Here is a 27,086-nt window from a genome sequence, read left to right on the forward strand (position 1 = left end):
TGTCAGGTGCTATAAATAGGTCACACATAACAAGGTATGTCACTGTTCATTAACTATCCTAGAATATCGTGCTTATCCTGACTTGAGCGTTGGAGTGCCTTTTGCAGGTACCTCCCCCCTCTGAAGAATCCGTTTGAAGTATCCGTTCGGCCCTTCTTACCAAGAAGACTACGAGTGTATCCTTAAGCAGGTACATTTTGGCGCCCACCGTGGGGCCGAACCGATAGCATTGCAGAAGCACTGAAAGTTTACGAGTAAAAGAATCATGGTAAAGACAAGGAATACTAATTTTGAAGGGCAACATTTTGAAGACGAGCATCAGTCCGGGGCCGAGACGGTTGAGGAGACAAACTTGATCGATATGGTGTGCCAGATGAAGGAAGAAATGATCGCCATGAAACAACAGCGAGAAAGAGATGCTGCCGAAATGGCTGCATTGAGAGAAGAGAATGCTGCGCTAAAAAATCAATACCGGGATCCCACATGGAAACCATCTGAGACAACTCACACATAAGGGTCGTTCCACCCGCAGGGCCCTCACACTTCTCTTCCCCACACCTCTGTCGCCGCTCCAGCTGCGCATGCTTCGGTCGGCCGACCGGTCCAGCCTTTGCCGGCCGGAGCACATCGGCATCCTTTTACCCCGAACATCATGCAGATGGCACTCCTTGACCATTGGAAGTCTTTGCCCTTAGACAAGTATGATGGCACTACTGATCCAGACGAACACGTGGATGTGTTCTTGACTCAAGTTACTCTAAGCACAAACGATGATGCTGCTCTATGCCGAATCTTCCCAACATCCTTAAAGGGACGAGCACTGAGTTGGTTTACTCGGCTTCCGGCCAACTCGATTGATTCGTTCAGTACGTTGGCTTCCCAGTTCACAATTCAATTTGCTACCAGTCGGCCTCACCAATTGACCTCGTTGGCACTAATCAGCATTCGTCAGGAGAAGAAGGAATCTCTTCGGACATTCATGAGCCGATTCAACAAAGCGGCGCTCGAAATTCGAGACTTAAACCCTGCTGTAGCTCTACACCACCTTACCACTGCCTTGAAGCCAGGGCCTTTTGCCAACAGCATTTGTAAGAAACCCCCTACAGACATGGATGATTTGCGTCGGCAAGCCGACAAGTACATGCAGATGGAGGAATTGGCCGAGTTCCGGAACCAAGCCCGAGTAGAAGTGTCAACAAAACCTGACAAGCTGGCCGAGCCGAGTTTTCGGAGTCGACCGAAAGAGTTGGTTCCCCGCGAGAAGCCTCCTCGGGGACCAAGGTACTCACAATACACGCCCCTCAATACTAGCCGGTCAGCAGTATTAGAACAAGCACTGGCCTCGGATATACTGGTCATCCCAAAACGAGCATCAACCCCTCCCCGGGCCGATACGACCAAGTCATGCAGATATCATCGCAACCGTGGGCATTCAACTGACGATTGTTTGGCTCTGAAGGATAAGATTGAAGATTTAGTCAAGCAGGGACACCTGCAAGGTTTCGTTGAGCGTCCAAACCGATCGAGATACGAAGACCGGTCACGGAGACGCGACCAACTCGAACAAAGGACAGAAACACGTTCTCGCAGAGAACGTAGTCGGTCTAGAGATAGAAGAGAGGATGAGCCTTCGGCACAGCCTCGGCGAGTCATCAATACCATTGCCGGGGGATTCGCTGGAGGTGGCTCGTCTTCATCTGCACAAAAAAGACACATGCGAGCTGTCCGCCATGTTCATGCCATCGAATCCGCTCGTCGCCGCCTTCCCACTATAACTTTCACAGAAGCTGATTTTAAAGGCATCGATCCGGACCAGGATGATCCAATGGTAATTAGCGTCGAAATTCACAATTGTATTGTACGCAAGACGCTGGTCGACCAAGGAAGTTCGGCCGACATCCTCTACTGGAATACGTTCAAGCAGTTGGGCATCCCGGAGTCCGAGCTAGTTCCGTATGATGAACCCTTGGTCGGGTTCTCCGGCGAACGGGTCAAGACCAAGGGATACATCAAGTTGTCGACTCGGTTTGGATTTGAAGGCGCCGAATACCGAGATGTTTCAGTTAAATATGTGGTGGTACACGCCAGCACATCTTACAACATTCTCCTTGGACGACCATCCCTGAATCGGCTCGGAGCAGTTGTATCTACCCCTCATTTGGCCATGAAATTTCTGGCCGAGTCAGGACGAGTCGTCACAGTTCATGCCGACCAAAAGACGGCGCGGGAGTGTTACTTCGCTAGTTTGCGACTGCCAAGAATAAAAGACGAGGTACCTAGGAGGCCGAGTGGGGTTCACTCGGTGTCCCATCATTCGACTGTGGACCTTGATCCCCGGATCGATCAGGACGAAAGAGTCGAGCCTGTTGATGACAAGCAACCGATTCAAGTAGGGGTGTTGGAGTCACAAGTCACTTATATAGGAGCCAACCTGTCCGAGCGGGAACAATTGGCTGTCAGCCAAGTGATCCTCAAAAATAGTGACCTATTTGCTTGGCATCCCTCTGACATGCCCGGCATTGATCCTAGTTTCCTCTTTCACAAGTTGTCCATAAGCAAAGAAGCAAGACCGATCGCTCAACGGCGTCGAAAGGCTGGGGAGGACAGGAAGGCGGCAATAGAGGCCGAGGTGAGTAAGTTGCTAGAAGCCAAGTTCATCCGGGAGGTACACTACACAACGTGGCTAGCTAATGTAGTAATGGTCAAAAAACCGAATGGGAAATGGCACATGTGTACTGACTACACTAATTTGAACAAAGCCTGTCCGAAGGATGCCTATCCGCTACCAAACATTGATCGGCTCGTCGATGGGGCCTCTGGCCACAAATTCCTGTCATTCCTTGACGCATATTCCGGATATAACCAAATCCGAATGCACCCTCAAGATGAAGAGAAAACGGCGTTCATCACCAAAACAGCCAACTACTGTTATCGAGTTATGCCCTTCGGCCTGAAAAATGCCGGAGCCACTTACCAACGGTTGATGAACAAAATTTTCAACGACCACATTGGCCGATGTATGGAGGTGTACGTTGATGACATGGTAGTAAAGTCAAGTAGCGTATCTGAACACGCACAGGACTTGACCGATGTGTTTCACACGCTTCGGCACCACCAAATGAGACTCAACCCCGACAAGTGCGTATTCGGGGTCTCAGGCGGCAAGTTTTTAGGGTTTATGCTATCTAGTCGTGGCATTGAAGAAAATCCTGACAAGTGCCAAGCCATTTTAAGCATGAAAAGCCCAAGTACCCTGAAAGAAGTTCAGAAGTTGGCAGGCCGGCTCACTTCGCTCTCCCGCTTTCTTCCTTGCCTAGCTGAGATAGCTAGACCCATCCTCCTTTTGCTCAAGAAGACCGAGCGGTTCCAATGGACCCAGGAGTGTGAAACATCATTCCAACATTTCAAGGAGCGCCTTAGTACACCCCCAGTCCTTTCCAAACCAGTTGCCAACCTTGACATGATCATATACTTAGCGGTCTCCGACAGCTCAATTAGCGCTGCGCTAATACAAGAAAACCGAGAAGGGCAACAACTAGTGTATTTCATCAGTCGGACTTTGCAGGAGGCCGAACGACGATACCAGTTAATTGAAAAGGTAGCCTTAGGACTCATCTACACTGCTCGTCGACTCAGACAATACTTTCATAGCCACAAGATAATTGTTTGGACCGATTGTCCAGTGGCAAAAGTATTAAGAAAACCAGAGATTGCCGGCCGAATGATGGCATGGTCGGTCGAGTTGTCAGAGTTCGATTTGTCCTTTGAGCCGAGAGGTCCCATCAAGTTGCAGCACTTGGCCGATTTTGTTAACGAGCTTACCCCTTCGGGGCGTTTTGAAGACGAACCATGGACCTTGCATGTCGATGGGTCTTCTAACGCCCAAGGCAGCGGAGCAGGAGTGATACTGGCTAGTCCCTCAGGCGTCATAATTGAGCAGTCCCTTCGGTTCGGTTTTCGTGCCTCGAATAACCAAGCGAAATACGAGGCCCTACTAGCTGGGCTGCGGTTGGCAACCAAGATGGATGTGAAGCGAGTCATATGCTAGACCGACTCAAAGATAGTGGCCGAGCAGGTCAATGATAATTTCCAAGTTAAAGATGCGAACCTATTACAATACTATCATTTATTCCAGATATTGAAGGATGAATTCAGCGAGGTTCAGGTTCGGCATGTTTTGCGTAACAACAATGAACGAGCTGATTAGTTAGCTCGGCTCGCCAGTAGCCGGAAGCCGGGACAGCTGCGCACCACTATTCATCTTGAAGTTCCCTCCCCAAGCGTAACAACCGAGTGCATGGCAATAGATGAATCACCCTCATGGACCACACCCATTCGGAACTATATCACTAACGGCGAAGTACCGGCCGACCCGTTGGAAGCTAAGAAGTTGCGAACACAGGCGGCTCGGTACTCCATGATAGTCGAGGACCTCTACAGACGGGGGTTCTCCACCCCGCTGCTCAAATGCATAGATAGTCACCAAGCAGATTACGTGATGAGGGAAGTCCATGAGGGTATTTGTGGCTCTCATTCCGGAGGACGAACCTTAGTAGCTAAAGTCTTGCGGGCTGGTTATTATTGGCCAACTCTGAAGGGGGACTGCGCCGACTTTGTCAAGAAATGTGTTCAGTGCCAAAAATACGGGAACCTCATTCATGCCTCAGCCGCCGAACTGCATAGTATCAGCTCTCCATGGCCGTTTACTTTATGGGGCATTGATGTACTCGGCCCATTTCCGGTGGCGAAGGGACAAGTTAAGTTTCTCCTCGTAGCTGTCGATTACTTCACAAAGTGGATTGAGGCCGAGCCGCTTGCCTGCATCTCCGCCGCTAATGTCCAGAAATTTGTCTGGAAGAACATAGTTACCCGTTTCGGCATCCCATATGCCATCATCTCGGATAACGGCCTACAATTCACGGACAAAAAGTTCAACTCTTTCCTTGAAAACCTTGGCATCCGGCATAGGTTTACATCAGTTGAGCACCCCCAGTCGAACGGCCAGGCCGAAGCGGCCAATAAGGTTATCCTCACTGAATTAAAGAAACGGCTCGGTTCGGCAAAAGGGGCATGGGCCGAAGAGTTGCCAGAGGTCCTTTAGGCGTATCGATGTACACCACAATCAACAACAAAAGAGACACCCTTTCGCCTGACTTACGGCGCGGACGCCATGATCCCGGTTGAAGTCGGAGAGCCATCATTCCGAAGACAGCACTTCCACGAGGATTCTAACAATGCTTCGCTCCGAGCCGAGCTTGATGTCCTTGATGAAGCACGGGAAAAAGCACAGATTGTGGCCGAGGCATGTAAACAACGCATGACACGCCGTTTCAATTCAAGTGTTAAGCCGAGAACATTTCACGAAGGCAATCTTGTATGGAGAGCAACCGGGTCAGCTAGACGCAACTCTTCAGAAGGGAAGCTATCAGCCAACTGGGATGGCCCTTTCCGGATACGACATGTCCTCAACAATGGAGCGTACAAGTTAGAAGAGCTGTCCGGCAAGGTCGTTCCTCGGACATGGAATTCTACTCATTTGAAGACATATTACAGTTGAATCAACATCATGTATTTACATTTCAACCATGTATAATGATGCACTCTTTTCCTTGAACCGGTCTTTTCTCCTCTTAAAAAATCGTGAAAAGAGGTTTTGGCCGGCAAGGTTTTTAATGAGGCATCCAATTAATAACAACACAGTTCAATTATCTTTGACTTATTATACATTTTTAACATTAAAGTTCCTACAAGTCTTCCCTCCCAAGATGTCTCTCGGCCAAGGATGTGACTTTCAATCCTACAAGTCTTCCCTCCCGAGATGTCTCTCGGTCAAGGATGTGACTTTCAATCCTACAAGTCTTCCCTCCCGAGATGTCTCTCGGCCAAGGATGTGACTTCTAATCCTACAAGTCTTCCCTCCCGAGATGTCTCTCGGCCAAGGATGCGGCTTTAGTTTTAGATTTTCTAACCCGAGATGACTCTCGGCCAATGAGAAGAACATTGCGAAAAGAATTCAAAGCAGTATACGAAGAGAAAAATCGAATTTATTAAAAGGCACTATCGGCCTAGCAACAAAAAAAAAAAAAAAAAAAAAAAAAAAACGGGCACTATTGGCCCGGAATTACAACGCAAAAACCTAAGAAACTACCTCCGCCTCGCCAGGAATCGGACCAGCCTCAGGCGCTTCTTCCTCCTGAATTGTAACATCCTCATTTGGCTCGTTCGCCCGAGCCGGAGCTTCCTCGTCGGCTTGTTGATTAGGAGGAATAGAAGTGAGGTCCACCAGCTTCCCTTGAAAGAAATCTTTCGTCATGTCAAGATGGAAGTCTGGCGGAAAGTCGCCAAAATGACAGGCTTGCCGAGCCGCTTGGGCAAAGCCGGCCTGATGCTGGCTAAGGACCTTGGCACGCGCTTTCTCCTTATAGGCCTCGAAAGCGGTCTTCTCAGCATCCAACCCCCGTCTGTTAAAGCCGCCAGCGTCTCTTGAAGAGACTTCTCCTGCTCAGCAAGCTGCCGGCGCAGCCCATCAGCCTCGCCGTTCGGCTGCATAACTATGCTTTGGGCCATTGCCACGGCCCACACTTGGAACTCGCAGAAGAAGCTCCATTTTTGAGCCGAGCTCATACGACTCAGCATCCCTTGGCCGACTTCAGAAGTTAAGTCTTGACTCAGGAAATCCTGAGCGTTGACGTTCCCGGCCAAAAAACTTGGCGAAGATAGACCTTCTGGAACAGGGGGGCTAGCCACTCGGCGTTGTTTGGCCCGGCGACTTTCTTCCTCGGCCCTTGCATCCGGCCTTCTTTTTTCAGGTTGAGGCCGAGTGGGTTTCTTTTTCCGAGCCGACGACCCGACCTCACCAGCTTGGACGGTAGCTTGATTCCCACCCATGGGGGCTGAAGTCTTGTTTCCAGTAGTCGCCGCCAATTGATTCCGGATCAGGTTACGGATGTCTAGATCGTCATCTCCGTGGGCAGCCATTATACCTGCACATTATTAGTCAAAATCAATGATAACACACAAATTTAAGTAAATAAGAAAGGTACTATACCAATTAGTTCCTCGACTACATCGGCCGATTCAAACAACCGGATCAGAGGACGACATGGTAGAGGCCGAGGTAGTTTGTCTAAAAAACTTAGACTCATTCTCTCCTCCGGGGACATGCGCGATTGTCGCCACCGGCCCGAAACGGGCTTTCGGCATTCGCGAAGGATGGTTGGACTCTTTTATTTGTTTAAAAATATGGATTGCTAGAATGACTTATTCTCAAACTGAGACCTTGTCAAACGAGCAATTTTATTAAAAGACTCACCAATCCATGTTAATCCCAAGCGGGACCCTCCATGGATTAGCGGTTTTCATAAAAAGGAAGGGTTCATGGAGTCGCCACCAATGTTTTACTCAAAACATTGGAAAAAGAAGTTTAAGGCAATCGATTCAAAAATCGACTTCGGCCATGACAACCAGAGTCGGGTAAGGGAGTCGGTTACGCATGGGGAAGGTGTTAGCACCCCACAGCGCCCCTTTCGGGTTCCCTATGACAGATTATTTCTAAAAATAATAGTGCAAAATTACTAAATTACCCCTATTTATTCTAAACAATTATAACTTAACTATCTACATGATGACAGTTAAATATACACACAGAAAGCAGTAAAAGGAAGGTCTTAAGAAGAAACCTTTGAAGCGTGCTTTTATATTCAAGTAAAACTGGGAAGCTTTTTGGCGTTCCCTCGCTCTACAAGCCCGCTCGCTCCCTCCTAGAAAATTTTAACTATGGAAATCCGGAGGATTTCCCTTCGACTCAGTTCGAGACTCAAGCAAAAAGCTCAGAACTCGAGAACTTTGTCGGATCAACTCTCCGAGTGATTTCTAGGCAGAGCACTGCTCAAAAAAACCCAGAATACTCAAGAAGAGGGTTAAAACTCAGTGTGAAAGTGTAGAATGACGTCCAATTGACGTCATATTTATAGGGATGAGGCGCAATACGGCCTCTGGGGTCAATACGGTCCGTATTGAAGTTTTGAACTACAATACGGCCGTATTGAATTCAGTACGGCCGTATTGAAGTTCAAAAAACCTCAATACGGCCGTATTGAGTTCAGTGCAGCCGTATTGAAGTTCAGTGCAGCCGTATTGAGTTCAGTGCAGCCGTATTGAAGTTCAGAAACTTCAATACGGCCGTATTGAGTTCAGTGCGGCCGTATTGTAGTTTAAAATGTTCAATACGGCCGTACTGAACTTCTGGGAGGCCGTATTGGGCTTCATTCCCTCCACTTTCTTATTTTTTGCTACTCTAAGACCTCTAAACCTACAGATTGTCATCCTAGGGTCTTCCAGGGTCTTCCAGGAGTCCTTCCGGCTGACTTTCCTTTGGTCTTCGAGAGTCTTCAAGCTTTATTTCCGACCCGGACAATTTTAGGGGTCTACAGCTGCCCCCCCTTTACTTAGTCGGACGGCCTTTTGGTGTACCGGCTGACAAGTAAAGGAGTTGACCCAATTGTCCGGGTGATGTGCCAACCTTCTGACTTGTAGCGTCTTCCGGTGGAAAATTGTTGAGTAGCCTCTCCAGGTTGATTGCATACCTCGGCGCTTCTGACAACCTCGGTAGCTAAGTTTACCCTCTCCAGGGTCAACTTCACTCGACGCCCGAGCCGGAAGTTGAACACCAATGTGCCTCTGACGACGCTGATGGTTGAGTACTGTCTCTCCAGACCTTGAGTACCGTCTCTCCAGACTCTGAGTACCGTCTCTCCAGACTTTGAGTACCGTCTCTCTAGACTTTGAGTACCGTCTCTCCAGACTTTGAGTACCGTCTCTCCAGACTTTGAGTACCGTCTCTCCAGACTTTGAGTACCGTCTCTCCAGACTTTGAGTACCGTCTCTCCAGACTTTGAGTACCGTCTCTCCAGACTTTGAGTACCGTCTCTCCAGACTTTGAGTACCGTCTCTCCAGACTCTAAGTACCGTCTCTCCAGACTTTGAGTACCGTCTCTCCAGACTTTGAGTACCGTCTCTCCAGACTCTGAGTACCGTCTCTCCAGACTCTGAGTACCGTCTCTCCAGACTCTGAGTACCGTCTCTCCAGACTCTGAGTACCGTCTCTCCAGACTTTGAGTACCGTCTCTCCAGACTCTGAGTACCGTCTCTCCAGACTCTGAGTACCGTCTCTCCAGACTTTGAGTACCGTCTCTCCAGACTTTGAGTACCGTCTCTCCAGACTTTGCTTCGGTTGTCTCTGAAAACCTAGGCAACTGAGTTTGCCCTCTCCAGGGTCTGCGTCCGTGTCTTCTGATCACTTCGGCAATACGAGTTTACCCTCTCCAGGGATCTGAGATGATTTTTTTGTCTCCACAGTCCACTATGCTGCTTCGATGTTTTTTCTGATTTTGTGCCACTAAGGGCTGGATAACGCAGGGATCCGTCTAGGGGATGTGCAGTCATTCATAGGTTCTTGTGCCCCAACTTGCATTTGCATAGTTGGTACCCATGGGGAATTTCTGACTCCTTGGGGTGTAGACACAGATGTTCTTCTTGATTTGAGCGATGCCTTATGTTTGGCTGACGTCCTTTGACGTTGGTGGAGTATCCCGGCTATCCTTATTCGGGTGTCTCTTTTGATTTTCTGATTTTTGTAGCCTCTGTGTAGGCTGTTATCCGCTGGGGGATTCTGTCATTCAATTCTTGACTGGCCTCTTCTGTTAGGCAAATCATCTTGATGTTCGGTGTTTGGCTGGATGCCGAATTCCGCTTGGGGAATATTTATTGATATATTTTTTTTAATTTACTCCTTTTGTAGGGGTGCCTCTGAGTAGGCGAATTATCTTGATGTTTGGTGTTCGGCTGAGTGCCGGATTCCGCTTGGGGAATGGTTATTGATTTTTTTTTATTTTTCTCCTTTTGTAGGGGTGCCTCTTGAGTAGGCGACTGGGGATTTGGGGATCTTATGTATCCCAGAGTATTATTTAGGAAGCCTCTGCAGGCTTAGCCTCACTCAGCGCTTGAGTCAGAGAGCTATCTTCCACTGAGGAAGTTTCAAGTCCTTTGACTGAATATTTTGCTTGGATGATCGCGCTTCCATTGGGGATTTTGGACGATCTTGCTTTGATAGCTCTCGCTGGGGATTTGTTCCATGAGCTTAAGCTGAAGTTTCTCTGGGGAGTATTATTTCTGCGAGCCTCTCCAGGCTCAGTTATTCTGAGAGAGTATTATTTCGGCGAGCCTCTCCAGGCTCAATTATTCTAAGAGGGAGTATTGTTTCGGCGAGCCTCTCCAGGCTCAATTATTCTGAGAGAGTATTATTTCGGCGAGCCTCTCCAGGCTCAATTATTCTGAAGGAGTATTATTTCGGCAAGCCTCTCCAGGCTCAGTTATTCTGAAGGAGTATTATTTCGGCAAGCCTCTCCAGGCTCAATTATTCTGTATGAAGAATTGGTTTTTTGTTCAGCCCAAGAATGCGAGCTGAGACGTCTTTTGGAGAGTATTATTTCGGCAAGCCTCTCCAGGCTTAATTATTTTTTGGGAGTATTATTTCAGCAAGCCTTTCCAGGCTCAATTATTCTGTACAATTTGTTGGGTTTTCTGTATTTTGCCTTTTTTGTTGATTTTGGCTTTTTCTGTGTTTTTGCCTTTTTTGTTGATTTCGGCTTTTTCTGTACAGAAATGTCTCTGAGGAGTATTATTTTGGCAAGCCTCTTCAGGCTCAGTTATTCTGAGAGAGTATTATTTCGGCGAGCCTCTCCAGGCTCAGTTATTCTGAGAGAGTATTATTTCGGCGAGCCTCTCCAGGCTCACTTATTCTGAGAGAGTATTATTTCGGCGAGCCTCTCCAGGCTCAGTTATTCTGAGAGAGTATTATTTCGGCGAGCCTCTCCAGGCTCAATTATTCTGAGAGAGTATTATTTCGGCGAGCCTCTCCAGGCTCAGTTATTCTGAGAGAGTATTATTTCGGCGAGCCTCTCCAGGCTCAATTATTCTGAGAGAGTATTATTTCGGAAAGCCTCTCCAGGCTCAGTTATTCTGAGAGTATTATTTCGGCAAGCCTCTCCAGGCTCAGTTATTCTGTACGTTTTATTGATTTTCTGAATTTCTGCATTTTGTTTGCTGCTGTCATACACAAGCAATTTTTCTATTTTTTCTATTTTATGCGACTGCCTCATGATGAGGTCTTTGAATATTTCTTTGTGGCCAATACGGCCATATCTATTTCAGTACGCTCGTACTGAGTTGAAAATTTGTTCCTAACCCTGTTTTTAGTACGGGTGTACTGAACATGATACGGGCGCATTGTTTTTTCTGAAGTTTATATTTTTTGTTTTTTCCAATAAACAGAGAATAAGTGATCTTCCATTACACCTATCATCTGTATGCATGTATGCAGTATGATGCACCTAATTCTATTTGATTCATTTTTCAAAAGAATTAACCGATGCGTTTTTTGCTTGGATTTTGCCATTTCTCCAGACGGACTGTGCGCTGCCGACTTTTATGACCGAGGAATGATGCATATTTGTTTTTTGTGTCATCAACCAAATGATTTTCCTTTCCTTTAGAAGATATGTCAACCCTCCTATTGACCACTATATCTCCATGTTTCCACTAGATTATCCTAAAATCGCTTGGGACAAGAGAGAAAAGAAAGGAAAGGTATATATTTTTCGAAAGTTTATGTTTTAGAGGGGTTTTTATTTTCATTTTGAAAAATGGTTTTTGTAAGAATGGCTGGCCAAGGTAGGCTTATTGTGTTTAGGCTTGTTTGTTTAAGCATTTATGAAGTTAATCAAATCTTGTTATTGACGTTGTGATTTGACAACTTAGATAGCTTTCCCTGAACTTTTTCTTTTTGAATTCTGTTCATGGTACCATCATGGATTTCTTTTCGCTTTTTGATTGTCCTTTTTTTTTTCCTAAAACACCCTTTTGTGGCGTTTTTAGCGAACTTTTGTTCTTGTTCATTATTTTGTAACCCTAATTTTTGCCTAGGTCACCCTTTTGTGGGATTCCTAGCGGGTCTTTTGCTCTTATTTTTGCGCAGTCCCCTTTTTGGGTTTCCTGCCGAGCGTTTTGTTTTTTAGGATTTTTGTCCTGAATGGATTTCTTTTTATCCATGACGGCACTTATTGAGGCCAAGGAAAGGTGCTCCAAGTTGTCACACACTTCCACATAAAAAAGATGCGGGTTTATTTTTATTAAGACGATTTTAACCTCATTTATGTTTATTCAAACAGGGTTAAATAATGCGGTTTAGAGATTTATTGCAAGCAAGAAAAGAAGCAATAAGAAATAATAAAGAATGATTTTATTATAATCATAATGGAAACATGTGCCCTATCGAGGCTCGGGGGTCGAGCTGTCCCCAAGGAGTAATCTCTAATAGTCATCAGGTCTATACATCCCTATCGGAAGGAGAAGAGCACTTGATGACGACGACCGGCCTTGACGCTTGTGAACCGGCCTTCCTAAAGATCTGGCTTAAAGAACGTCGAGAAGGATCTTGGTTCTTCTTCGTCCTTTGATCTTTATTAGGGTTGTATCCTAACCCTTGTTTCCCCGGATTATCCTTGATAATAGGTAGCTCGGGAATTCCTTGGGAATCCTTGCCAAGTCCTTGTCCCGGCAAGTATCCATTCTTGGTGAGCATATGGGCTACCTTCTTCATTTCTCGGGGAAATGTCTCAACATTGGCGATCTCCAATGCTTGGAAGGCGGTTTCTAAAGCTTCCTCTGCTGCATCCACGTAAGGTATGGTGGATGGCTTGCTGATGAGTATGTCATCTTCAGCTTGTACGGTCACCAGTTTGTCAACCACTATGAATTTGACTTTCTGGTGGAGCGTAGAGGGAACAGCTTTCGCATCATGAATCCAAGGTCGGCCGAGGAGACAGCTATATGCGGGAGAAATGTCCATCACTTGAAATTCGACGTTGAAGATGGTGGGTCCAATTTGGATTGGAAGATTGACTTCTCCCACCACTTCTCTTTTAGAACCGTCGAAAGCTCGGACGATCATGTTGCTCGGGCGCATTTGGATTCCCTTGATTGCCACTTGCTCGAGCGTTCTTTTTGGCATTACGTTCAAGGAAGATCCATTATCTACCAAGACTTTAGCGATGTGATACTCCTTGCACTTTACAGAGATGTGCAAGGGCTTGTTGTGGTTCGGTCCCTCAGCGGGGATCTCTTCATCGGTGAAAGAGAGGTGATCATTAGTCGTAATGTGACTAACAATCCCCTCAAATTTGTCTTGGGAGATAGTATGCGACACGTATGCCTCGTTCAAGACTTTCAACAGAGCTTGTCGATGCGGTTCGGAGCATAGGATCAACGACAACAGAGTAATCTTTGCTGGCGTCTTATGAAGTTGATCCACGATGGAGTACTCGCTCTGTCGGATATATTTTAACAGCTTATCTGTCTCCTCCTCGGATTCTTTGTTTTCCTCGGTTTTCTCTTCTTTTTCTTTCCTTTTATTCTTGAGAGCTTTATCATGAAGATCTTCGGGAGTGTAGATCCTGCCACTCCTAGTTATGCCCCCAAGTCCAGCGATGTTAGGGATATCGCTGTCGGCAGAAGAATGGATGTCGTATATCCATGGCACAGCCTTATTTGATTCATAGGGAAAAGGCCTTGGAGTAGTGATCCTTAACGGTGTCGGACCTTCCCCTTTGTTCGTCTTGATTACCAACAACGAAGTTGTCGTGTGCTCGCTTGGCGCAGTTGTTGGTTTGCATTTGATAACAAATGGCGTGCGATCCACTCTTTGATTATACGCATCGATTAATTCTTTCTTTTTATTAATGTTTATTATTAAATTACTTGGAGAGATGTGTGCAATGTAAACCTAGATCCCTCCATGATCTTTGATAAGAATGCATGATATGAGATGATGACGTTGAATATGCATGCATTGTGTTTATTCAACTAAGCATTATCATGTTTTTAGGATGTCCCTAAGATGATGCATGATATTGCTTGGTTTGGATAAATAATATTTTTCTTTATTTTTTGAATATATATATTTTTTGTATTTTTAGGGTGAAAAGGGAAACTACCTATATGAATGTGATGAAGGTAGATGTTAACACCATGTAATGGAAGATTCTTATTCCTATTTATTCTTATTTTTAAAAGAATAGGAATGTTGTATGTTTAAAGAAATGCAATGTATGCTCAAACAATTTCACATAATCAATGCACAAACAATTCACTCATCCACGAACAGTCATGAGCGAATCACGAGGTAGGGGTATCCTGCAGAAAAGTGCATATTCAAGGTGGTTCTAACTGTTCTCACCGGTCTGAGGCCCCCAAGGTGCCCCCATTATAGGGACCCAATTCCTCTCGTCGTAAGCCGATGGAAAGCTCCAACGCACTGTCGGACTCGAGTTCATGGTTATCACCTTGAGTGATGCTTTCCGACAACGGTCTACGGGCACCTATAGACCCATTCGACAACCGGCCGTACTAACATCCACTCCCTATGGCTTACCACTCATGCCCCCAGGTATAGAGGGAACTGTTGTGTGCAAAGGTTTGTGTGCAATTTATATTTCAAACAATTGCAGAAACTAAACATACAACAGTTATTAAAGCCATATAAATAAAGCAAGTTATCATACAAACAAGGGGTAATGAAGTAATTTTAACTATTATTTGTTAAAAATAATCTGTCACTAAATGGGACTGACTCTCGAGGCTTCCCCAATGGAGTCGCCATCTGTCGCCACCGGCCCAAAACGGGCTTTCGGCATTCGCGAAGGATGGTTGGACTCTTTTATTTGTTTAAAAATATGGATTGCTAGAATGACTTATTCTCAAACTGAGACCTTGTCAAACGAGCAATTTTATTAAAAGGCTCACCAATCCATGTTAATCCCAAGCGGGACCCTCCATGGATTAGCGGTTTTCATAAAAAGGAAGGGTTCATGGAGTCGCCACCAATGTTTTACTCAAAACATTGGAAAAAGAAGTTTAAGGCAATCGATTCAAAAATCGACTTCGGCCATGACAACCAGAGTCGGGTAAGGGAGTCGGTTACGCGTGGGGAAGGTGTTAGCACCCCACAGCGCCCCTTTCGGGTTCCCTATGACAGATTATTTCTAAAAATAATAGTGCGAAATTACTAAATTACCCCTATTTATTCTAAACAATTATAACTTAACTATCTACATGATGACAGTTAAATATACACACAGAAAGCATTAAAAGGAAGGTCTTAAGAAGAAACCTTTGAAGCGTGCTTTTATATTCAAGTAAAACTGGGAAGCTTTTTGGCGTTCCCTCGCTCTACAAGCCCGCTCGCTCCCTCCTAGAAAATTTTAACTATGGAAATCCGGAGGATTTCCCTTCGACTCAGTTCGAGACTCAAGCAAAAAGCTCAGAACTCGAGAACTTTGTCGGATCAACTCTCCGAGTGATTTCTAGGCAGAGCACTGCTCAAAAAAACCCAGAATACTCAAGAAGAGGGTTAAAACTCAGTGTGAAAGTGTAGAATGACGTCCAATTGACGTCATATTTATAGGGATGAGGCACAATACGGCCTCTGGGGTCAATACGGTCCGTATTGAAGTTTTGAACTACAATACGGCCGTATTGAATTCAGTACGGCCGTATTGAAGTTCAAAAAACCTCAATACGGCCGTATTGAGTTCAGTGCAGCCGTATTGAAGTTCAGTGCAGCCGTATTGAGTTCAGTGCAGCCGTATTGAAGTTCAGAAACTTCAATACGGCCGTATTGAGTTCAGTGCGGCCGTATTGTAGTTTAAAATGTTCAATACGGCCGTACTGAACTTCTGGGAGGCCGTATTGGGCTTCATTCCCTCCACTTTCTTATTTTTTGCTACTCTAAGACCTCTAAACCTACAGATTGTCATCCTAGGGTCTTCCAGGGTCTTCCAGGAGTCCTTCCGGCTGACTTTCCTTTGGTCTTCGAGAGTCTTCAAGCTTTATTTCCGACCCGGACAATTTTAGGGGTCTACAGCGATTTGGAAACCGTGTCGTACTTGCGCGGCTTCCGAGTCCAATACAAGGGAAATAATGGATTCCCTTCGGCATCAAAGAAATACTTTTTTCCTGGTTCTGGCCGAATCATCACCTTCATAAATCCCACTTTAAATTTTTTGTACGAGGTGGTAAAAGGTTGCAGCAAGCAATCATTGTGACGAATCAACGACAGCCACTTAGCCTTCTTCGTCGGCCGAGACGTATAGAAGTGCAGGAATAGATGTGGAGTGGGTTGGAGACCGAGGGCTAGACACAAATGCCTAAACCCTTGCATAGCGGCCCAGGTGTTCGGGTGAAGTTGACTCGGCGCCACATTAAGAAGCCGAAGTATACTCATGAAATAATTGTCAAAAGGGAGGGATATCTTCAGATCCTGGAACATATAATCATACACGTAAAAGAATGGGTATTTGGACGATCCTTGATTCAAATAAAGGAAGTCTGGATTTGAAGCCCCGTCACCTCGGCACGGTTGGAAAAAGACAGTAGAGGGTTCTTCATCTTCGGGAAAGTTTAAAAACTTTATGGCTGATACGAAGTCCACAAGAGACTTCTTGCTCGTATACCGAGAGTATACACTACCAAATTCACCATGCACCCACGAATACCCGAGAGTCGATATGGGAGGAAAAATTCTTGACGATTCCCCACCCCGACTCGGCTGATCTTCAGAACCCACAGCCGATGCCGAATCATTCCCACTTGGCGACCGATCGGACCCCGAAGCCGACTCTGCGGAATCGCCCCCATTCGAAGCTGAAGCCGACGCTACCTCCTGGTTCGGCGTCGTCCTTAACCTAGATTCCTCTTCGTCCCCAGAGGAGTCAACATGAACAATGTCCAAATTAGCCATTACGTACCTGATGGTTGAACTTGACCAATTGCTGTTGAGTACTCAAAACGCTCTCAAATAACTTCGGCTCGGAGTAGCTAGTCAGTTTGCATGTGGAAACCCTTCCCCCTACACATCTATTTATAGGCGTTCTTAATAAGCAACTGAAGAGACACCCCCTCGTGCCTACCGTTGGATCATTTAGATCCAACGGTCTAGGGCGCGCAACTCTTCGCATGCGTCGTTAATGACCAACGGTTATATCCCTTCGCTTCCCACCATAACTTCTCGCGTACGCCATCAAATGCCCAACGGTTACAACCCTTCATATCCCACCATCAGTTGTAACCCTTAGCTTCTTCTTCAAGACACCAACTGAAAAATCCTGTTTTAATTTCATTAACCTTTCGCATCGCTTCACTCCTCAAAGGCTGGGGGGCTTGTGTACCGGAGAGACCGTATCGGTCACGTGGGCCAACACGTGCCATTTCGTCAGGCACTCATGCATAGTAAGCCACGTACAAGCATTACCATCAACGTCGGCTCGGCATGAGGCCGAGAACCGACATCAGTCTGGTTAATGCCAATATGGACCATCACTCATCGAGTCGGCTCGGTCAAGTACCGTTCCGACATAGATCAAACCGGAAGTATACAAGCTGCCGTATACGGACTAGACGACTCGGTCATTTGCCGTTCCGACTAGTATTGAATAGTCGGCTCGGCCTCTTGCCGAAGGGTTAAACAAGTTATAACGGTAATCACAATTAAGAAAGGTAAGTACATGATTAAAGCCTAACAACCAATTAGTACCGTATTACCTAATTTGGTAAATATCTGAGAGGGCCCATCACGCTCAGGCCCATGTCAGGTGCTATAAATAGGTCACACATAACAAGGTATGTCACTATTCATTAACTATCCTAGAATATCGTGCTTATCCTGACTTGAGCGTTGGAGTGCCTTTTGCAGGTACCTCCCCCCTCTGAAGAATCCGTTTGAAGTATCCGTTCGGCCCTTCTTACCAAGAAGACTACGAGTGTATCCTGAAGCAGGTACAATAGTGCTTTTAAAAGTTCGGGTCACTTTTCCCCTTATTATTCTTAAAAGAGATCAGACCAAGGGAAACTCCAATGCTATCAAGAAAAGCTGTAATGCTATCCCGATTCAACCCCTCAAGCACCTGAAATTGCCTAGCTAAAAAATGTGGAAGATGATGTTCCACAAAGTTTAAACAAAACAATGGTGATAAATGGGTCCTGAGAGGTATCTGGATATGGAGATGAGCAGGCAACAATTTCGTAGTATATGGGTGCCAATCCATATCCTGTTTTATAGAAAATAAAAAAAGCAAGGTGATTCAATAAAAACTAAAAGGTGGTTCAATTAAAAAAGCAAGGTGATTCAATCAAAATTAAAAGGTGGTTCAATTGAAAAAGCAAGGTGATTTAGCCTTACCCTATCCTCGAGAATGTCTAAAACGAAATTTATTCGATTCTGATAGGTTCCATAATGGTCTAGACCTATCTTATAAAATGTCTCTACAACCGAAAACAACAAGTGTTGGTGGCTGCTGCACTTGGTTGAGCTCAATTTTAAGTGCTTCCCGCAGTTTCGGAATGTGGTATACAAAAAAACCCTAAAAGGAGAAAAAACATATCAACTCATTAAAATATCAAAAATCATAAAAAAGAAAGAAAAACTCAAGAAAAAAATTTCCTTACCAATACAACCCACATGTTGCCATCACAAAATTTCTTCCTATCTTTGGTAAACTGCTTCATCCCATGATAGATGAATGAAAGTAATGCAGCCCCCCAAGCATAATTATTTACATCGTTCAAATCTCTAATGGATTGAACGTATGAAGGGCGACATAAATGTCCATCCCCTGCTGGTATTATTATACAAGTAATAATCATCAACAACATAGCAATAATTTTTTGGTCTCGGGGCAACTGTCCACATGCAATGTTTTTCAATTGAGAAAGACTAAGGGTCTTTGCAGTGATCTCAAATATAGCAAATGCATCCTCGTCACGGTTATGAACTGGGATGATGGGTTTCCTATCAATGGGTAACCCAGTTAAAAAAAGAACATCTTCAAGCGTGATGTTCATGGAAATGTTATTGATTAGAAAAGAAAAAAAGCTCAGGTTTTCGTCTTGCTGCTGATACTTTGCCATAAGAATTTTACATAAATGGGTTGGAATACTGTTGCCTTTAGACCCTATTTTCAATAGCCGCAAAAGACAACTGGCTGGACCATTTGTTAATATGATCCGATCAATGTATGTCTTTATATCAATATCCAATTCGTCATATAAATTTGATAACGTGTCCAACTTGCAACAACCCTTAAAAGTCATTCCTACATATATTTAGATAAAAGAAATTAATGAAAAAATATGAGCACTGTTATCTATTGTGTTCATCTAACATGTTAATAACCTTGGTTTTTGACTAGGCATTAGGCAATATCAATGATTGTTTTTAAAATCTACAAGAGCAATTAATGAAAAAATATGAGCAGATAAAAGAGCAATGCACAAGAGCAATTAATGAAAAAATATGAGCAGATAAAAGAAATTATGAAAAAATAATGTGCACTGTTATCTACTGTGTTCATCTAACATGTTAATAACCTTGGTTTTAAAATCTACAATTATGCTCTGAACAACTATTTTTTCCCCTCAACATCCTCTAGGTTCCATTTTAATTTGTTGTCAAGCAAGTGTTGGAAAAAATAAGAAACATTGCCAAGGGAGATTACCCTTTTATTTATTTAATTGTTATGAAGTTAATTATTAAATAAATAAATAAAAATTAAATTTACACTGTAGTATAAATTATTGACCATAGATTAAATTTACAGTATAGTATAAATAAAGAATAATAATAGCTTGGTATAATTTACCTAGATTATGAATAATACCTTTTATGTGCATTTGTTTATTTGTATAACTGAATTTTGTGAAATTTTTATTATATATAATAAAAATAATAATAATAATTATTATTATTATTATTTTATAATTTTAAAAATGTACCCACCCGCGCGCCCCTCTCCTTTCTTCTTCTCCCTCTCCCCACGCCGCGCCTCCCTCCCCGTGACTTTTAAAGTTCATCCCTCCCTGTTCATCTTCTTCTCCCTCCCCACGCTGCGCCACCACCTCCCTCACCCACCCGCGTCGCCCCTCTACTTTCTTCTTCTGCCTCTCCCGCTCTTCTTCTCCCTCTCATGGCCGCGCTCACCCTCTCGCCTGATCCCTCAATTTCAGATCTTCCAGCGGCAGGTGAGCATTTAGCTGTTAAATCTGTTCTTATTCTTCATTTTTTGTTAATGGCTGTGGGTGAAACTGGCACATGTTACTTAAAATACACATTTAAACATCGTTGCACATAGTCTTAAGAGTGGTTATCATGAATGGCAGGGACTAAAACTGAAGTCTGTGGAAGAATCAAATTAGGGATTAACCAGCCATTGTCTCCTTACATTTTCTCCAGTAGCCAACAGCAACAGGTTAGGAATCATATTCCTATATGTAGATCAGCTTGGCATATTAGTAAATTTCTTAATTGAAAGTTGATCTATTCACTTCTTTTGGCTTTAGGAAATGTGTCTAAGATTGTCTTGATTTTGATGATCGTTTTTGTCCAAAATTCTTTTTTGCCTTTGATATAAATTGCTGCTCTTGTCATGGCTTATGCTCGGTACAAATGAGTTTTTAGGTTCTTCATAGACGAATGTTCAACTTAATAAAATCAAAACGTTTCATTTCCTCTGTAATCTGTAAGATATGGAGTGCCAATACTTGATAACAGTCCTATAAGCATTGTGGACAAGATCTGGTAAAAGCTCTGGTTTAGATGTTCCAATTTCCCTTGCAGAGTAGTAGAGTCTAAGCTAATTTGGTGTTAGTTTGAACAGGTCTTTTCTTTTTGCTCATTTTTGTGTTTTTAGAGCTAGCCCTGATGCGGTATATAGTAAAATATGCTAAGGATCAGTGTTTCTCTTTTACCCTTTTTGTTTTGTTTCAACAATTGCAATAATCAATGTCAAGAATTGCTAGAATATCTTGAAAATATCCCATAAATATCATTATTGAATCAAACTACTTTTAGAATATCTTAGATGGTCTCTCTGAACTGGGGAAATGGTTTTCATCTTTCATAATATTTCATGATTTGTTTTCTTATTTAATTAGGATTATGAGTCTACCTAGTCTAATATTAGTATAAAAAGGGTCAGTTTTTTGTCTTCTATGTAACACCATTATACACAAGAAAATCTTATTCATAGTATATTTTCTTTTTCTTTTTCTCCTTCTCTACCTAAATCCCTGTAATTTGTACAAGAATCAGGTATCCCAAAATATGGTACCAAATTTCCTCTTTTCAGAATCTGGTGGTGTGTAATCTCCCTTGGCAATGTTTCTTATTTGTTCCAACACTTGCTTGACAACAAATTAAAATGGAACCTAGAGGATGTTGAGGGGAAAAAATAGTTGTTCAGAGCATAATTGTAGATTTTAAAACCAAGGTTATTAAAATGTTAGATGAACACAGTAGATAACAGTGCACATTATTTTTTCATAATTTCTTTTATCTGCTCATATTTTTTCATTAATTTCTCTTGTGCATTGCTCTTTTATCTGCTTTTTCAGGAATGTGTGGAACAAATTTACCTATGAGTGTTGAGACATTTCTGCCCATGCTGATTCGCTCATTGCCCTTTAGCTTCCTCTTATGGGTGCACAAATCCTTTAGAAACTTAGCATATCTGGGAATTTGCTTGATGGCATCTAGTAGAGATATGTTCACCTCCACCTTCTTGAAGGTCTCCAATATCTCCTTATCCACCTCTTCCATCTTTTTGCTTGGAATTAATTTTGGTGGAAATGGAAGAGGGATAGGAGGTTGCAAGTCGCCACTGTGTGCACTGGAAGAAGGTCCACCTGTATTTGAATTTCTGCTACCACCTGTAGAGACCTCTTTCTCAAGTGTAGGTTCAGATGTTGCTACAAGTGCAGGTATTGGTGCTGGTACGTCAACCTGTTTGCTAGACCTCAAGGTGATGGAACTCACGTTCTTTGGATTCTGCACAGTCTGTGAAGGCAACTTATTTGAATTTTTAGATTGTGCATGATTGAGTTGAGTGGCCATCTGCCCCATCTGATTTGTCAGACTCTAAATGGAGGCTCTGGTCTCTTGCTAGAATTGCATGTTCTGAAAGGTCATCTGCCTCAAGTTAGGATGATTCCTCTAACCAGGATTGCATCTATTGGAGGACAGATCATAATTTTGTTGTTGCTGGTGTGGAGGTCTATTATTGTAAATGTTGGCAGCATATGCTTGGGGCGCCTCAGGACCTGCAGAAGAGTCTTGCGAGGAGGGACAAGCATCTATTTGATGATTAATTGAAGTACATATGCCACAGACCCTTGCTACAGATGTAGATTTTGATTTGCAGCAAGTTGAGTCACCAAGTTGACCAATGCATCAAGTTTACTCTCTAGCTTTTTATCTGTATCAGTGGCCACATCATGAACTCCTTTGATGACAATTGCATTGTCATTTCTAGTACTAAATTATTGAGAGTTGGAGGCCATCTTTTCTATCAAGTGTCTGGCTTCAACTAGGGTCATGTCACCAAGTGCTCCACCACTTGCAGCATCTATCATACTCCTCTCCATGTTATTCAGCCCCTCATAAAAATATTGCAGTAACAACTGCTCAGAAATCTAGTGGTGAGGACAGCTTGCACACAATTTCTTGAATCTCTCCCAATACTCATACAAGCTATCTCCACCAAGTTTCCTGATCCCTGATATATCTTTTCTGATTGCAGTAGTTCTTGAGGCAGGGAAGAATTTCTCCAGAAACATTCTTTTCAAATCATCCCAACTAGTGATGGACCTGGGAGCTAAATAATACAACCAATCTTTAGCATCTCCCTCCAATGAGTGTGGAAATGCCTTCAAGTAAAAGTGGTCCTCTTGAACATCAGGAGGCTTCATGGTAGAACAAACAATATGGAACTTCTTCAGATGTTTATGTGGATCCTCACTTGCATGACCATGAAACTTGGGCAATAAATGGATTAGTCCAGTTTTAAGCACAAAAGGAACATCCTCTTCAGGATATTGAATGCACAAACTCTCATATGTAAAATCAGGTGCATCCATCTCCCTAAGAGTCCTCTCACGGGGTCCATTATAAGGTTGTTCACCCATGTTTTCTGTTTGAACTGAATCAAACTCAGATGCAACACTTACATTATGACTATCACTATGACTATTACTATCTAAAGATGGAATGATATGCTCTCTAATTAGTCTATGGAATGTCCTATCAATCTCAGGATCAAATGGATGCATAAAACAAGGTTGCTCCTAGTCATGCACTACATGCAACACATGCATCACGACACGTGAACAATAGGGGTAAAATGGGAATTTCCATGAAAACTCAGAAAACATAAAAAATAATGCACCAATATCATCTTAAAATTATTAGAAACTTCCATAAAAAATTTGAGAGCAAAATTCAAAGCCTAACTATATGAACCACCTATGAAAAGTTTTGAAAAATAGGGAAATAAAACTTCAAAATTAGAAAACAAATAGTAAACGGCCTCTTTTTTTTTTCTTCTGAAAATCTAGCTGGGGTCAGACAACATACCTGTCTAAATTTGATAGATCTCATTTTTCTACACAAATTGAAATAAAAAATTTTCCCAATTCTTATAACTAGAGCAAAAGTTATGGCCGTTTGAAGTTTTGGAAAAATATATCTTCACAAAATTTTGTATCTTCAAATCTAGACCACCTGTTGGGCCTCTGGTTTTTTTCACACAAAATATAGGTTAAAAGAAGTTACCACACAAAATTTTAGGCAAAAATAACAAGTCTAGCTATCAAAACTAAAAATCACAATTAATTGGAAAATTCTGGCACTATTCAGCACTATTCACCGCCACATGAAATTCAACAATTTCACACCCCTTCCCACAACTTTGGCACCCGAACAGAGGAGTATTAGGGAGAGGAAATAGAGCATGCCTAATTGAAACAGAGTATACACGGATTGCAAATAGAGTATGCATAAATGAGCTACAAAATACATCAAACCAAAATTGACTCTACTATTCCATTGGATTATTGTTCCATTCACTACTACAAAATGCATATTTTACATTGGTTCTTTAAAGACATCTACATCGGTTCTAAAACCGATGTAGAATAGAGCGACGTAGAAAATGAGCACATTTTTACGTCGGTTTTGAAAAACCGATGTAGATACCGATGTAGATTTATGCTTAAATCTACATCAGTTCTCTTGAGAACCGATGTAGATTGCTTTTTTAAAAAAAATCATGCTTATTTTTTGATTATTTATGATTACCTGTAATTAAATACAAATGTATGCACTAGACTAGAGCCTATGTTAATGTTTATAAGCAAAAGTATTTGATCATGAAGAGAAGTCACAACCAAGTTACCTACATATGATGCCAAAGTTCATATCAAAATTAGACTAGATATGACTTACATTAAATTATATAAAGCTACCATGCAAACTAATTCTTGCCAGTTATGGTTTGTATCAAATACCAAATGGAAGTTACAGAAAAGTATAGGTAATAAACTTTTTGCAATAGACAATGATAAGGTAGTATTTTAATTAAGGAATTGAAACAATAAATTTGGAAGTAATGGCAGCGCAATTGCGTCAATTAAAATAGCAGCGCAATTCTAAGGCCAGTTTGGATAAACACCACGGTAGGCAATTATAGAAAAAGAAAATAAAGTAAACTAAGGAGACAAAATTCATCAAACTTCTTGGAGAAGTTAAAATCAACCTATACACGTAAATTTTTTTAAAAGTTCCTTTGTCTAACTTGACTTAAAATCATGAACCATTAAAAAGCTCTCCCAAGTTAGACACGAACCTAAACTTTAGCCCTAGTGATTAATAGTTGATTTTGGCATTTTTTTAGTTTGTTGCACTAGGAAAAATCAGGCCAGTTGTACTAGGTCAGGCCAAAATAAGTTTTTGTGTCAATTTTGTTAGCCCCAAAACAAGCTCATTTCATTGTTCTTTTTGGGCCAATCAATTGAAGATTGGTTCAAATTTGACACTCTTATTGATACTACTATAATCAACAAGACTATTTCAATATTGTTATTTCAAACAACAGTGTTTTCCGAAAAAAATGTAATGTGATTGTAATAAACTCAGTCACATACCTCTTTTATCAACTTTTTGTAAGTTTGAGTAAGACCAAGCTCTCTCACCAAGATAACTTCTCAGTTGACCCAGCTTTACCGAGCAGAACTGCACTGCACCATTAACTTTATCCCCAAAGTCCATGTTCCATAACGCAGACAAGTCTTGTTGAATAACAACATCATCATCCAAAACCACAACTTTCTTCAAATTGCTGAATAAATCAAGAAGTAAATAGTGTGAATCAGAAAAAATTGAAAGGTATTATGTTCTAATCTGGTTCATGGATGGATTATTATAACCACAAATGATACACGGAACTCCTCGGACAAGGATAGAAGCAATGGATTTTCCTTTTCACTGTTCAGCTCAACATTCAGCACTTGAACAGAAGCTTCCTTATAATGGTTCCTCAAGAACCAGAGCTTCATTGCATAATAATTTTCTCCATCAGTCAACACATGAAAAACCTTATTTGAACTTTCCTGAAACATTTCACAAAAAGAAGTAAAATTATTATTACATCAGCTAAAATTAAACCTGTATCAAATCAGTAGTGCATGACTAGATGCATAGCATACCTTTGCATGAAATACAGTGGAGTTGATAACCACTGAAGTTGCAAGCACATTATTAGAGAAAATAACATAATGGTGTAATGAAGAATCAATAAACTTTTCCTCATCAGTCTTCTCTTCATGATTAGGGGATTTGAAATATTCTACAGTTAGTTTCACTGACAGGCAGTGAAGACTCTTTGGCATTGTCTGAACATTAAGTTTATACAAGAATGCACTTTGTTTCATGTGGAAGATGGCTTCATCCTCGACCAAATCAAATATTTGTCTCAATTTCTTGTCAACATTGTTGCAATCCATAGGTACTGATTTTGCTCTGGTAATTGAATGTTCCATCTTCTTCGAATAGCTCTCAGCCCTGAAAAATAATATTGACTACCATGTAACACCACCACAACATAAACACCACCAATTCAATTACTCATACTTTTGTTTAAAAAGTTTTAAAATATGTATTAAAATAGAAAATTAACCTCACAATTTCTGATTGAGTTTTACCTGAAATCCAAACATTGGCCTTTGACAACCAATCAAAAACTTGACAAAATCCTATACACAGATCACTCATGACAGATTGGAATTTGTTAAAAGAGATCTCATAACTGACCTCACTAGTGAGATAAGGTAGTTGGTCTTTTGTTGAATGATAACAATGACAATCTAAATATAGTCATTCCTCACACTACAAGCTTTAAACTATCGATGCTAACAAGAGGAGTACAAGCAACACACTATACTATTGGCTCAAAATTGCAGGAGAACAATTCAGGCAGAAAAAGAAAAATCCAGAATGAGTTTTAAGCATATTCAGCAAATAATAACATCACCAAATAGAAAGGATGTTTCAAAGTAAAGTGAAAACAACTTAAGGAGGCAAAGATCTTCATCGTACCTTGAGCATAATCCCACACAGTGAACGAGGAGCTTTCTATATCGTATCCACATCAAGCAACACAAAACACAAATTCAAGACTTAATAACATAAAAGAGGAGGGTTACTATACTTTCATATTCACACAAATCCAAAAGCACATCAAAAGAATTTACAATCATACACCAACATCTCTTGCAAAAGAAAAACAGAAAAGCATTATTCAAATTAGGAAAACATAGAAAAACCCAAAAATAAGGACTTTTTGACATTTAAGAGGATATCTTCCATCTGGACTCCAACTGAGAGCACTAATGTGCTCTTCATATGAAATTAATAATTCATTTAAGTGCAAAAGCAATAAACCTGAACAAGGAAAATTTGGCAGCAGTGCAAATAAATAAAGAATACATATGCATTGGACAAATATCCACAATGCCTTCGTGAAAGATCACGTATTTTTAGAATCATTTCAGAGCATGATAATTGAATTGGGATTCATGATCAATAATAAAATATAGTATATTATATACAACCAAGATACATAAAAGTAAAATATCATGAATAATAA

The 27,086-nt window shown here is 42.2% G+C and overlaps 3 protein-coding genes and 1 non-coding gene across 4 annotated transcripts; 3 read left to right on the plus strand and 1 right to left on the minus strand.

Annotated features, from left to right (window-relative positions):
- Nucleotides 1-652: 652 nt before the first annotated feature.
- LOC145952079 (uncharacterized) lies at nt 653-4,048 on the plus strand. Its single transcript, XM_083064301.1, has one exon. The coding sequence runs from the start codon at nt 653-655 to the stop codon at nt 4,046-4,048; it is 3,396 nt and encodes a 1,131-aa protein (XP_082920427.1).
- Nucleotides 4,049-5,170: 1,122 nt separating this feature from the next.
- LOC145952080 (uncharacterized) lies at nt 5,171-5,557 on the plus strand. The gene has a single exon (XM_083064302.1). The coding sequence runs from the start codon at nt 5,171-5,173 to the stop codon at nt 5,555-5,557; it is 387 nt and encodes a 128-aa protein (XP_082920428.1).
- A 17,018-nt stretch (nt 5,558-22,575) lies between these two features.
- On the plus strand, nt 22,576-22,681 carry LOC114915561 (small nucleolar RNA R71). Its single transcript, XR_003803650.1, has one exon. It is a non-coding gene; the product is annotated as a small nucleolar RNA R71 (small nucleolar RNA).
- A 1,202-nt stretch (nt 22,682-23,883) lies between these two features.
- On the minus strand, nt 23,884-27,082 carry LOC145951736 (putative galacturonosyltransferase 7). The gene is made up of 3 exons (XM_083063665.1): nt 25,648-27,082; nt 25,441-25,551; nt 23,884-25,280 (listed from the first exon to the last, which is right to left on the minus strand). The coding sequence occupies exons 1-3, from the start codon at nt 25,978-25,980 to the stop codon at nt 25,251-25,253; spliced, it is 474 nt and encodes a 157-aa protein (XP_082919791.1). The 5' UTR covers nt 25,981-27,082; the 3' UTR covers nt 23,884-25,250.
- Nucleotides 27,083-27,086: the final 4 nt, after the last annotated feature.

Source organism: Cajanus cajan, chromosome 9, assembly GCF_000230855.2.
Source record: "Cajanus cajan strain Asha chromosome 9, NIPB_CcT2T_4, whole genome shotgun sequence".
NCBI lineage: Eukaryota > Viridiplantae > Streptophyta > Magnoliopsida > Fabales > Fabaceae > Cajanus > Cajanus cajan.

Coding starts and splice junctions, on each gene's coding strand:
- LOC145952079 (XM_083064301.1), top strand. CDS start 653: ATGCAGATGGCACTCCTTGACCATTGGAAGTCTTTGCCCTTAGACAAG.
- LOC145952080 (XM_083064302.1), top strand. CDS start 5,171: ATGATCCCGGTTGAAGTCGGAGAGCCATCATTCCGAAGACAGCACTTC.
- LOC145951736 (XM_083063665.1), bottom strand. CDS start 25,980: ATGGAACATTCAATTACCAGAGCAAAATCAGTACCTATGGATTGCAAC. Junction 25,552..25,647: donor CCACTGTATTTCATGCAAAG/GTATGCTATGCA, acceptor GAAATGTTTCAG/GAAAGTTCAAATAAGGTTTT. Junction 25,281..25,440: donor CTTCTGTTCAAGTGCTGAAT/GTTGAGCTGAAC, acceptor TGATTTATTCAG/CAATTTGAAGAAAGTTGTGG.